The 14206-nt window shown below is 49.0% G+C and overlaps 1 protein-coding gene across 2 annotated transcripts in view; it reads left to right on the top strand.

Moving 5' to 3' along the window:
• The window catches only part of KIF2C (kinesin family member 2C), a 140968-nt gene that overhangs the window by 50744 nt on the left and 76018 nt on the right, over positions 1-14206 (top strand). For both annotated transcript variants that reach the window (XM_063939459.1, XM_063939458.1), the window contains one exon: positions 2707-2798. In XM_063939459.1, coding sequence (XP_063795529.1) covers positions 2707-2798 — 92 coding nt within the window. The remainder of the gene's footprint in view (positions 1-2706; positions 2799-14206) is intronic.

Below are 14206 nucleotides of genomic sequence, written 5' to 3'. Positions count from 1 at the left end.
TGTCTGCTTGCGACATGGTAGAGTACGCTCGCTTTCATTCCCGCCCTCTGTAGCGGTAAATCCTTTACAAGTGGGATGGCCTACCTCGGATCTGGTCTCACATGATCACGTTGATTCCAGAGGATAGTCTATTGCTGACCTGGTGGCTACAGGACCAGCAACTACACAGAGGCCGTCCCTTCTGGAACCCAGACTGAGTCCTACTGACTACAGATGCCAGTCTGTGGGGATGGGATGCGGTGTTGGAGCAACACGCTCTCCAACCACGGAGGAATCGCTCCTCTCGATCAACAATCTGGAGTTGCAGGCAGTATTCAATGCGTTCACTTGCCCCGTCTATAGTACAGAACAGGCCCGTTCAAGTATGGTCAGGCCCCCACGACGGTGGCATACATAACCATCAAGGCGGCACTGAAAGCCACATGACAATGGAAGTGTCAAATCCTTCAATGGGCAGAACGCCATCTGCCAGCAATATCGGCAGTGTTCATTCCCAAACTGGGAAGCGGACTTCCTCGGTCGCTGGAGAGTGGAGACTTCATCTGGTGGTCTTTCAACTCCTAGTGGACAAGTGGGGCTTACCAGATATAGACCTGATGGCATCTTGACATAATCACAAAGTTCCGGTCTTCGGATCAAGGACCATGGATCCTCAAGCAGAGTTCGTGGTCGCACTAGCCATTCCATGGAACTTCGGCTGCTTTTTACGTTCCCTCTAGTGTCACTCCTGCCCAGGATTCTGCGGAAGTTCGTGGCCTAGGCGGCAATGGTTCTCAGACCTGCAGGGTCTGTCGACAGAGCGTCCTTCTACTTCCTCAATGCCCAGACCTCCTCGTACAGGGCCCTTGTGTCTATTCAGACTGGCTTTGACGGCGTGGCTCTTGTAGCGTCACTCCTGAGTACCGGAGAATCTCCAATGCTGTTTTCCATACGGTGTTGAAAGCTCGCTAAACGGCTTCTGCCCGGATTTATTACAGGGTCTGGAATTCTTACTTCAGCTGGTGTGCTGATAAGAAATATGACTTTTACAGATCTTAGGGGCTATAGCCTAGTGGACTGAAAGCACCCACCGCTTGACTCTGTGACCTGGATTCGATCCTGATCACTGTCAGATTGTTTACCAGAATCTGGCTTTTCTGTGGCGAGGCCTGGATTTAGGCCTTCGTCTGGCCTTCCTCAAGGTTCATATCTGCCTTGTCTGTATGGTTTCAGAGAAAGATTGTCTATACCTGACATTCATACATTCACTCTGGGTGTCTTACGGATTCAGCCTTCCTATGTCTGTCCTGTGGCTTCATGGGACCTGTCTGTTGTCCTAATTGCCCTGCAAGAGTCTCGGTGAACTTCTTGGGTCTGTGAACCTTCAATGGCTTACGGGCACGGTCCGGTTTTTACTGGCTGTTGCCTTTGTTAGGAGGGTGTCAGACTTGGGTACTTTGTCCTGTCGTCCACCCTCTCTGATACTTCATCATGACCGGGCAGTTCTTGGAACTTGCCCTGGTTATTTATCTAAGGTGATGCCGTCTTTTCACCTTAACCTAGAGATTGTGGTTTCGGCCTTCATCTCTTCGGCTTTATCCTCCAAAGAGCGGTCTTTTGGATGTGGTACAGGCTGTCCATATACAGTACCAGTCAAAAGTTTGGACACTTCCTCATTCAAATAAAAGGTGTCCAACCTTATGACTTGTACTGTATATGGGGTGCGGACTACCTCTATATCAGGAGGTCAGATTCCCTTTTTTGTACGGTTTGATTTTCACAAATGTGGCTGGCCTGCGAATAAGCAATCCCTGGCCACATGGATTACAATGGTGAATGTGCAGGCTGGACTGCTGCTATTATTGCCCATTCTACTGTCTGTTGGACCTTCTTGAGCAGCCCGCCATGGCGCATCCGCTGAACAATTGTGCAAGGCGGCTATGTGGTTCTCTGCACACGTTTATTAGGTTCTATACCTTTTGATACTTCCGCCTCCCAGGATGTTTCCTTTGGATGCTGGTTTCTCATACCCGCTAAGGCGCGTCCCCTCCCTTGAGGAACTGCTTCAGGACATCACCTGATGTTTCCCTGTGGAAACCAATGTACCCTGCTGCAGAAAAGGAGTTATGGTAGACTTACCATTGTTAAATCTTTCTGCCAAGTACATTTGGTTACACAGGGTACCCACCCTGACGCACCTAGCTTTTATGGGTTTGTATGGCATTAACCGCTGGACCCTTCTCCTGTTGTGAGAATGTGGTTCTATGTGACTAACATCTGCCTTCTCTTTTACCTGCTCCTACATTGGACTGGTTAACGAAACTGAGCTCCAGCGCCTGGAAGTAGGGTTATAGAGGAGGCCCCAATGCAACCTGGGACAGCCTAAAGCTTTAGCCTGTTGGTGCCTCTCTGGATCAAGATCGATCTCTACACCCGATGTTTCCCTGTGGAACCCAATGTACTTCACAGAAAGAATTAACAATGGTGAGTCTACCATTAATCTTTTTTTTTTTTTTTTTTTTTTTTTTTTTAAACGTTTATTTTTTTCCCTTGGATGCAGAATTTTGGGGGATATTGTTACCAGTTCAAGACCTCAAATTATCTGTTGTGTGGAAGGGCTACAGCTGCCTGTTTTTCCTCTGTTGTATACCGGCTAGAGGGGAAGCAGGTGGGTTGGAGGGCATTGTCGTTTAAGTCTTGTTCTTTATGTTGTATTTTTCCCCGCAGCACGTGACGTGTTTCTTCTCCTCTCACAACCTCGATACAATGATTTGGATCTTGATGTTTTTGTGACCTTTTTTGAGATCTATAATGGAAAGGTGAGTTCCTTTCAGGCGATTGAAGTGAGTTTATTGCTGCGTTATGGACTTAATATATTAAAGGGCTATGATAACTGCAAAATACTCCCTTTTGCATCCAATATTGCCTTTTTAGATCCATGGAGCCATTGACAGGCTTTAAAACTACACCACTTCATACCTATTGCTTGGAGAAGCTGATGGATAGGAATCTGTTCCCCTAACAAAGTTGTTCTCAAAGTCTGTCCTCAGAACCCCACACAACTCGTTTTCCATGTCGTCTAGCTGGGCACAGGTATATGAACAAATCTTACAATTCAAAGATCCACAGGTGATCTGGAAAATATGAACTGTGTGGGGTCCTGAGGACAGAGTTTGAGAACCACTGCGCTCTCTTATTATAAAGTACAACCAATCCGCTCCTAACTTAACGTTTGGAGGCAGAGTTTGGAAAAATACCTCCAAGCTTTAAAAAGTACCCCCCATAAATCTGCTGTAACTGCTCTGAACTTGCTCCTTTTCATGTCACTAATTTTTCTTACACATTTTCCATAAAAGGTGGTTTCTGCATGTTATCTATAGAATGTAAACTTTCTTCCATATTGGGGAACACTGCTGTACCTTGGCATTTAGATGGTGCAACTACACTAGAGACTTGTTGGTCTCTGCATTCTCCCCATATTCCCCTTCCCTGTAAAGATTTTGGCTTTCACCGATCTTATGAGGTGCAGAGCCGCTTCACCACTGCAGGACCACCGTCTAGAGGGGGGGTGGTTCAGCGGGGCACTGCCTTGGCTGTCACAGCTGCAGCATGCCGCACACCCCTAACGCTGCCTGAAGGTGACATCGGATGTGGGTACAAACCGGGGGCCCCGCTAGGGGGGGTCCCCTGGTTTAAAGTGCAGCTGACCACGGGCACGGCGTACGGGACCCTCTGGGGGTCCCCGCTAAGATCCCCTGTGTAGAACTGGCACAACAGGGCTTGACTAGCACTTGTGTGGATATCTGGTACAGGGTGTAGCAAAGGGGGGAGAGCTGCTTGTGTACACTATCCTGAGCCTATTTAGGACAATAACTGCTAGTGTTACTGTATTATAGAGAGCTAATAGCCTCACTGGGGCTGTGCAGCTCGGGGTATGCTGGTGTCCTTACTACCTGTCTCCTCTCACATACAGTAGGGAAGGCTTGCATTATAACTGTCTGTGTGTATGTTGTGCTTACTGTGAAATATGGGTAAACACAAGCTGTGCAGTGTAGGTCACACTAGTTTCTCTCCCTTGTCTAATGACCCTGTTTCTTGTGAACAATGCAGTCAATTTTCACAAATCAGTGAAGGTGCTGGGGAAGAGGGTATAGAGCCCCACTGGTTAGGGTCTCAAGACTGATGTCAGATATGTCATCCCAGCTCACTGCTGATGTGCAGAAAACTCAGCTGCTGCAACAAGCTGTTGTAGATTTAGCTGCTAGGGCAGATGCACAGCCCCCCTTTCTCATGCAGGTCCACAGAAGCGTGGTTTACCTGCTATACTATCTGATACAGATGATGATATACAGGATGATGGGGATGATCTGAATCCCGTTGGTGGGGATCCAGATGCTGCTCAGGGTATTGAACCCCCTCATTTCGGCTATAAGGGATGTGTTGAAGCTCCCTCTAGAAGGCACTGCGTCTCAGCAGTCGTTTTTCTTTGTATAAAACAAGCCTAGTGTCACGTTCCCCGATTCTACAGAGTTAGATGACTTATTCAAACAGGTCTGGAAAAATCCAGACAAATTCCAAGTGTCCAAAAAGTTTTTGCGCACTTTCCCATTTGCTCCTGAAGATAGTTAATTTTGGGAGGAACCCCCTGGAGTGGATGTCTCTGTATCTCGCCTGTCTAAAAAGGCGGTGTTCTCTGCCCCGGGCTCCTTTTACCATGAAGGATCCTGGGGATAGGAAGATAGACTACACTAAAAATAAGAATTTACTTACCGATAATTCTATTTCTCGGAGTCCGTAGTGGATGCTGGGGTTCCTGAAAGGACCATGGGGAATAGCGGCTCCGCAGGAGACAGGGCACAAAAGTAAAGCTTTTACAGGTCAGGTGGTGTGTACTGGCCCCTCCCCCTATGACCCTCCTCCAGACTCCAGTTAGGTACTGTGCCCGGACGAGCGTACACAATAAGGGAGGATTTTGAATCCCGGGTAAGACTCATACCAGCCACACCAATCACACCGTACAACTTGTGATCTAAACCCAGTTAACAGTATGATAACAGAGGAGCCTCTGAAAGATGGCTTCCTAAACAATAACCCGAATTAGTTAACAATAACTATGTACAAGTATTGCAGATAATCCGCACTTGGGATGGGCGCCCAGCATCCACTACGGACTCCGAGAAATAGAATTATCGGTAGAGAAAATAAGAATTTACTTATCGTCCTAAGTGGATGCTGGGGTTCCTGAAAGGACCATGGGGATTATACCAAAGCTCCCAAACGGGCGGGAGAGTGCGGATGACTCTGCAGCACCGAATGAGAGAACTCCAGGTCCTCCTTTGCCAGGGTATCAAATTTGTAAAAATTTACAAACGTGTTCTCCCCTGACCACGTAGCTGCTCGGCAGAGTTGTAATGCCGAGACCCCTCGGGCAGGCGCCCAAGATGAGCCCACCTTCCTTGCGGAATGGGCCTTAACAGATTTAGGCTGTGGCAGGCCTGCCACAGAATGTACAAGTTGAATTTTGTTACAAATCCAACGAGCAATCGATTGCTTAGAAGCAGGTGCACCCAACTTGTTGGGTGCATACAGTATAAACAGCGAGTCAGATTTTCTGACTCCAGCCGTCCTTTAAATGTATATTTTTTTAAGGCTCTGACAACGTCCAACAACTTGGAGTCCTTCAAGTCGTCTGTAGCCGCAGGCACTACAATAGGCTGGTTCAGGTGAAACGCTGATACCACCTTAGGGAGAAAATGCGGACGCGTCCGCCGCTCTGCCCTATGTCGAATGGAAAATTAAATAAGGGCTTTTATAAAACAAAGCCGCCAGTTCAGATACTCTCCCGGCCGAAGCCAGGGCCAGTAACATAGTCACTTTCCATGTGAGATATTTCAAATCCACATTCTTTAGTGGTTCAAACCAATTGGATTTGAGGAAATCTAAAACTACATTTAGATCCCACGGTGCCACCTTAGGCACCACAGGAGGCTGTATATGCAGTACTCCTTTGATAAAAATCTGGACCTCAGGGACTGAGGCCAATTCTTTTTGGAAGAATATTGATATGGCCGAAATTTGAACCTTAATAGATCCCAATTTGAGACCCATAGACAATCCTGATTGCAGGAAATGTAGGAAAACGACCCAGTTGAAATTCCTCCATCTGAGCACTCCGCTGCTCGCACCACGCAACATATTTTCGCCAAATACGGCGATAATGCTTCGCGGTGACTTCCTTCCTTGCCTTTATCAAGGTAGGAATGACTTCTTCCGGAATGCCTTTTCCTTTTAGGATCTGGCATTCAAACGCCATGCCGTCAAACGCAGCCGCGGTAAGTCTTGAAAAAGACAAGGACCCTGCTGAAGCAGGTCCCTTCTCAGAAGTAGAGGCCACGGATCGTCCGTGACCATCTCTTGAAGTTCCGGGTACCAAGTCCTTCTTGGCCAATCCGGAGCCACTAGTCTTACTCCTCTTTGCCGTATAATCCTCAATACCTTTGGTATGAGAGGCAGAGGAGGAAACACATATACCGACTGGTACACCCAAGGTGTTACCAGCGCGTCCACAGCTATTGCCTGCGGATCTCTTGACCTGGCGCAATATCTGTCCAGTGTTTTGTTGAGGCGAGACGCCATCATGTCCACCATTGGTTTTACCCAACGGTTTAATAGCATGTGGAAAACTTCTGGATGAAGTCCCCACTCTCCCGGGTGAAGGTCGTGTCTGCTGAGGAAGTCTGCTTCCCAGTTGTCCACGCCCGGGATGAATACTGCTGACAGTGCTATCACGTGATTCTCCGCCCAGCGAAGGATCCTGGCAGCTTCTGCCATTGCCCTCCTGCTTCTTGTGCCGCCCTGTCTGTTTACATGGGCGACTGCCGTGATGTTGTCCGACTGGATCAACACCGGTCTTCCTTGAAGCAGAGGTTCCGCCTGGCTTAGAGCATTGTAGATTGCTCTTAGTTCCAGAATGCTTATGTGAAGAGACTTTTTCAGGCTCGACCACACTCCCTGGAAATTTCTTCCCTGTGTGACTGCTCCCCAGCCTCTCAGGCTGGCATCCGTGGTCACCAGGATCCAATCCTGCATGCCGAATCTGCGGCCCTCCAATAGATGAGCCTCCTGCAACCACCACAGAAGGGATACCCTTGTCCTCGGCGACAGGGTTATCCGCAGGTGCATCTGAAGATGCGACCCTGACCATTTGTCCAACAGATCCCTTTGCATGGAATCTGCCGAAAGGGATTGCTTCGTAAGAAGCTACCATTTTTTCCCAGGACTCTTGTGCATTGATGTACAGACACCTTTCCTGGTTTTAGGAGGTTCCTGACCAGGTCAGATAACTCCTTGGCTTTTTCTTCGGGAAGAAAAACCTTTTTCTGAACTGTGTCCAGAATCATCCCCAGGAACAGCAGACGAGTTGTCGGCATTAATTGGGATTTTGGAATATTCAGAATCCATCCGTGCTGCTTTAGCACCTCTTGAGATAGTGCTAAACCCATCTCTAGCTGTTCTCTGGACCTTGCCCTTATTAGGAGATCGTCCAAGTATGGGATAATTAATACGCCTTTTCTTCGAAGAAGAAATATTATCTCGGCCATTACCTTTGTAAAGACCCGAGGTGCCGTGGACAAACCAAACGGCAGCGTCTGAAACTGATAGTGACAGTTTTGTACAACGAACCTGAGGTACCCCTGGTGTGAGGGGTAATTGGAACGTGGAGATACGCATCCTTGATGTCCAAGGATACCATAAAGTCCCCTTCTTCCAGGTTCGCTATCACTGCTCTGAGTGACTCCATCTTGAACTTGAACTTCTTTATGTACAGGTTCAAGGACTTCAGATTTAGAATAGGCCTTACCGAGCCATCCGGCTTCGGTACCACAAAAAGAGTGGAATAATACCCCTTCCCTTGTTGTAGAAGAGGTACCTTGACTATCACCTGCTGAGAATACAGCTTGTGAATGGCTTCCAAAACCGTCTCCCTTTCTGAGGGGGACGTTGGTAAAGCAGACTTCAGGAAACGGCGAGGTGGCTCTGTCTCTAATTTCAACCTGTACCCCTGAGATATTATCTGCAGGATCCAGGGATTTACCTGCGAGTGAGCCCACTGCGCGCTGTAATTCTTGAGACGACCGCCTACCGCCCCCGAGTCCGCTTGCGAAGCCCCAGCGTCATGCTGAGGCTTTTGTAGAAGCCGGGGAGGGCTTCTGTTCCTGGGAAGGAGCTGCCTGTTGCTGTCTCTTCCCTCGTCCTCTGCCTCGTGGCAGATATGAATAGCCCTTTGCTCTCTTATTTTTAAAGGAACGAAAGGGCTGCGGTTGAAAGGTCGGTGCCTTTTTCTGTTGGGGAGTGACTTGAGGTAGAAAGGTGGATTTCCGGGCCGTAGCCGTGGCCACCAAATCCGATAGACCGACCCCAAATAACTCCTCTACGCATCGCCTGTCCACTGTCGTGTCCATAAAGCTCTTCTGGCCGAAATGGACATAGCACTTACCCGTGATGCCAGTGTGCAGATATCTCCCTGTGCATCACGCATATAAAGAAATGCATCCTTTATTTGTTCTAACGACAGTAAAATATTGTCCCTGTCCAGGGTATCAATATTTTCGATCAGGGACTCTGACCAAACTACCCCAGCACTGCACATCCAGGCAGTCGCAATAGCTGGTCGTAGTATAACACCTGCATGTGTGTATATACCTTTTTGGATATTTTCCATCCTCCTATCTGATGGATCTTTAAGTGCGGCCGTCTCAGGAGAGGGTAACGCCACTTGTTTTGATAAGCGTGTTAGCGCTTTGTCCACCCTAGGAGGTGTTTCCCAGCGCTCCCTAACCTCTGGCGGGAAAGGGTATAAAGCCAATAACTTCTTTGAAATTAGCAGTTTTTTATCTGGGCACCCCACGCTTCATCACACACGTCATTTAATTCTTCTGATTCGGTAAAAACTACTGGTAGTTTTTTCACACCCCACATAATACCCTGTTTAGTGGTACCTGTAGTATCAGCTAAATGTAACCTCTCCTTTATTGCCAAAATCATATAACGTGTGGCCCTACTGGAAAATACGGTTGATTCGTCACCTTCACCACCGGAATCAGTGCCTGTGTCTGGGTCTGTGTCGACCGACTGAGGCAAGGGGCGTTTTACAGCCCCTGACGGTGTTTGAGGCGCCTGGACAGGCACTAATTGAGTGTCCGGCCGCCTCATGTCGGCAAACGACTGCTTAAGCGAGTTGACGCTATCCCGTAATTCCACAAATAAAGGCATCCATTCTGGTGTCGACCCCCTAGGAGGTGACATCCTCATATTTGGCAATTGCTCCGCCTCCACACCAATAACGTCCTCATACATGTCGACACACACGTACCGACACACAGCAGACACACAGGGAATGCTCTATACGAAGACAGGACCCACTAGCCCTTTGGGGAGACAGAGGGAGAGTCTGCCAGCACACACCAAAAAGCGCTATATATGACAGGGATAGCCTTATGATTAAGTGCTCCCTTATAGCTGCTTTTATATTAATATATATTGCCATTTATTTTGCCCCCCCTCTCTGTTATACCCTGTTTCTGTAGTGCAGTGCAGGGGAGAGACCTGGGAGCCTTCCTGACCAGCGGAGCTGTGACAGAAAATGGCGCCGTGTGCTGAGGAGATAGGCCCCGCCCCTTTTTCGGCGGGCTCGTCTCCCGCTATTTAGTACATTTAGGCAGGGGTAAATATCTCCATATAGCCTCTGGGGCTATATGTGAGGTATTTTTAGCCTTTTTAAAGGTTTTCATTTGCCTCCCAGGGCGCCCCCCTCCCAGCGCCCTGCACCCTCAGTGACTGCCGTGTGAAGTGTGCTGAGAGGAAAATGGCGCACAGCTGCAGTGCTGTGCGCTACCTTAAGAAGACTGCAGGAGTCTTCAGCCGCCGATTCTGGACCTCTTCTTGCTTCAGCATCTGTGAGGGGGCCGGCGGCGTGGCTCCGGTGACCATCCAGGCTGTACCTGTGATCGTCCCTCTGGAGCTTCATGTCCAGTAGCCAAGAAGCCAATCCATCCTGCACGCAGGTGAGTTCACTTCTTCTCCCCTCTGTCCCTCGTTGCAGTGATCCTGTTGCCAGCAGGAATCACTGTAAAATAAAAAACCTAAGCTAAACTCTCTAAGCAGCTCTTTATGAGAGCCACCTAGAATTGCACCCTTCTCGGCCGGGCACAAAAATCTAACTGGAGTCTGGAGGAGGGTCATAGGGGGAGGGGCCAGTACACACCACCTGACCTGTAAAAGCTTTACTTTTGTGCCCTGTCTCCTGCGGAGCCGCTATTCCCCATGGTCCTTTCAGGAACCCCAGCATCCACTTAGGACGATAGAGAAATCTATATACACAGCAGCCGATATAACACACAGGCCAGTCATTGCGGGTTGCTGGATGACCCATGCTAGTCATTCTTGGGCCATTCAAATTCAGGGGGGCCTCTCTGGGGATATGCTTTTAGTTACTGTGGTAACCCTCCTGAAGCACATTCAGGACACTACCTGTGTCCTCTGTGATTCGCTTAAGGAGATGGGGAACATTAATGCTAGGACAGCTGCCATGGCAGTGTCGGCGTGCAGGGCCTTGTGGTTGTGTCCGTGGATTGCGGATGCAGAATCTAAACTTAGTGTGGAATCCCTCCCCCTTTTCTGGTGAATAGCTTTTTGGGTTCGAATTAGATACCTGGATTTCCAAAGTTGTGCGTTTCTCCCCGCTGGGGCCCTGCTGGCAAGACGCTCCTATCCGGGGCCATCTCTCCAGTACTTTCGGTCTCACAGGTTTTGATCTAAGGCCAGAGGTGCCTCCAATGCAGCTAGAGGCACCAGAGGGAAGTCCAGAAAACTGGCAAGCACCAGCTCTCAGGAACAGTCCACCGGTTCTGCTTACACAAAGGCCTCAGCATCACGGTGCCCATCCACACCCAAGGGGGATCTCGAGGTGGGAGCTTGACTGCTTCACTTCAGTTGCGTCTGGGAGGTTTCCTCCCAGGATGCCTGTGATCTTGTTTCTCATGGCTACAGGCTGGAGTTCAACAGTACAGGCAATTCTGATTGGCCTCGGAGGGTGTGGTACGCGGATCTTCTGGACATGTCTGTCAAAGACCCTTGGCCTCTACCACTAAAAAGCCGATCTTCAAGGACCGTACGTCTACCCGGTTTTACGGCGACTTCGTTTGACGGTATGGAGGTTGAGCGAAACATCCTAGATCATAAAGGCCTTTTCAAAAACTTTATTGCTACCGTGGTTCAGGCCAGAAAACCTGTAACTTCATATCTGGAGAAGATATCTCTTGGTGCGAGGAACGCACGTATCCACCTGCAGAGTTTCACTTGGGACATTTCTTACGTTTCCTGCAGGTTGGTGTGGATAAGGGCTTACGCCTGGGTTCCACTAAGGTCCAGATTTCAGCGCTCTCTCAATTTTACTTTCAGCAGAAATTGGCAGTGTTGCCAGAAGTTCAGACCTTCTTGAAAGGGGTACTCCACATACAGCCTCCTTTTGTTCTGCCTATGGCACCCTGGGATTTTAATGTGGTGTTGGAATTTCTACAGTCCTCTTGGTATGAACCTCTGACAGTAGAGGACAAGTACCTCACGTGGAAGACTGATGTTACTGTCCCTGGCTTCTGCTAAGCGTGTCTCCGAATTGGGGGCCTTATGTAAAAGTCCGTACTTGGTCTTTTACGAGGACAGAGCGGAGCTCTGGACTAGGCAGCACTTCCTGCTGAAGGTTGTCTCCGCGTTTCACCTGAATCAACCTATTGAAATTCCATTCAGTTCTGACGCTTCTGTTCCTCCGGAGGCATTTGATGCTGTGCATGCCTTGAGGATCTATATCAAGCGCACGGCTCAGGTCAGAAAGATTACTTGTTTGTGCTCTATGATCCGCAGAAGAAGGGTTACCCTGCTTCAAAGCAGTCCATTACTCGTTGGATTAGGCTCACTATCCAACAGGCCTGTGTGTCAGCAGCCTTACCTGTTCCTAAGTCTCTGAAGGCCACTCTAAAAGATCAGTGGGCTCTTCCTGGGCGGCTGCCCGTGGAGTCTCGGCCTTGCAACTATGCCGAGCAGCTTCCTGGTCAAGGAAGAACACCTTCGTGAAGTTCTAAAAGTTTGATACCCTGGCCAAAGGATACCCAGTTTGGGCAGGCGGTGCTGCAGCAGTCTTCGCATGTTCCCGCCCGTTCTGGAAACTTTGGGACGTCTCCATCGTACTAGTTTCCCCCAATATCCCTTATGGATGCTAGAGAAAATAGGATTTTAATACCTACCGGTAAATCCTTTTCTCGTAGTCCATAAGGGATATTGGGCGCCTGCCTCAGTGCGGTGACTTTGCTGCAGGTTCTTGTTCTATAGTTACCTGTTCAGCTGTTGCTGCTGCTGTTGGTTGTTCTAGGTTAGTGGTGTACTGGTATGTAAGTCTCACCACCTTTTTTGTTATGTTCTGTCTCTCTCTCATATGTCCTTTCTCCTTCAGGCACATTTTTACCTATAACTGCCTGTGGGAGGGGGCATAGAGGGGAGGAGCCAGCACACCCAGTTGAAGAAATTTAAAGTGCACTGGCTCCTTTGGACCCAGTCTATACCCCATCATACTAGTTTCCCCCAATATCCCTTATGGACTACGAGAAAAGTATTTACCGATGGGTATTAAAATCCTATTTTCTCTATCGTCCTAGTGGATGCTGGGGTTCCTGAAAGGACCATGGGAATAGCGGCTCCGCAGGAGACAGGGCACAAAAAGTAAAGCTTTAGGATCAGGTGGTGTGCACTGGCTCCTCCCCCTATGACCCTCCTCCAAGCCTCAGTTAGATTTTTGTGCCCGGCCGAGAAGGGTGCAATCTAGGTGGCTCTCCTAAAGAGCTGCTTAGAAAAGATTAGCTTAGGTTTTTTATTTTACAGTGAATCCTGCTGGCAACAGGATCACTGCAACGAGGGACTTAGGGGAGAAGAAGTGAACTCACCTGCGTGCAGGATGGATTGGCTTCTTTGGCTACTGGACATTAGCTCCAGAGGGACGATCACAGGTACAGCCTGGATGGTCACCGGAGCCTCGCCGCCGGCCCCCTTGCAGATGCTGAAACGAGAAGAGGTCCAGAATCGGCGGCAGAAGACTCCTCAGTCTTCTTAAGGTAGCGCACAGCACTGCAGCTGTGCGCCATTTCCTCTCAGCACACTTCACACGGCAGTCACTGAGGGTGCAGGGCGCTGGGAGGGGGGCGCCCTGGGAGGCAAATGAAAACCTTTTTTGGCTAAAAATACCTCACATATAGCCTCCGGGGGCTATATGGAGATATTTAACCCCTGCCAGAATCCATTAAAGAGCGGGAGACGAGCCCGCCGAAAAAGGGGCGGGGCCTATCTCCTCAGCACACAGCGCCATTTTCCCTCACAGAAAGACTGGAGGGAAGGCTCCCAGGCTCTCCCCTGCACTGCACTACAGAAACAGGGTTAAAACAGAGAGGGGGGGCACTAATTTGGCGTTAGAAATATATAAAAGATGCTATAAGGGAAAACACTTATATAAGGTTGTCCCTATATAATTATAGCGTTTTTGGTGTGTGCTGGCAAACTCTCCCTCTGTCTCCCCAAAGGGCTAGTGGGTCCTGTCCTCTATCAGAGCATTCCCTGTGTGTGTGCTGTGTCGGTACGTGTGTGTCGACATGTATGAGGACGATGTTGGTGAGGAGGCGGAGCAATTGCCTGTAATGGTGATGTCACTCTCTAGGGAGTCGACACCGGAATGGATGGCTTATTTAGGGAATTACGTGATAATGTCAACACGCTGCAAGGTCGGTTGACGACATGAGACGGCCGACAAACAATTAGTACCGGTCCAGACGTCTCAGAAACACCGTCAGGGGTTTTAAAACGCCCGTTTACTTTAGTCGGTCGACACAGACACGGACACGGACACTGAATCCAGTGTCGACGGTGAATAAACAAACGTATTCCTTATTAGGGCCACACGTTAAGGGCAATGAAGGAGGTGTTACATATTTCTGATACTACAAGTACCACAAAAGAGGGTATTATGTGGGATGTGAAAAAACTACCGTAGTTTTTCCTGAATCAGATAAATTAAATGAAGTGTGTGATGATGCGTGGGTTCCCCCCGATAGAAAATTATGGGCGGTATACCCTTTCCCGCCAGAAGTTAGGGCGCGTTGGGAAACACCCCTTAGGGTGGATAAGGCGC

The sequence above is a fragment of the Pseudophryne corroboree genome, chromosome 9, assembly GCF_028390025.1.
Source record: "Pseudophryne corroboree isolate aPseCor3 chromosome 9, aPseCor3.hap2, whole genome shotgun sequence".
Classification (NCBI taxonomy): domain Eukaryota; kingdom Metazoa; phylum Chordata; class Amphibia; order Anura; family Myobatrachidae; genus Pseudophryne; species Pseudophryne corroboree.
This window is presented reverse-complemented; position numbering and strand designations above follow the sequence as displayed.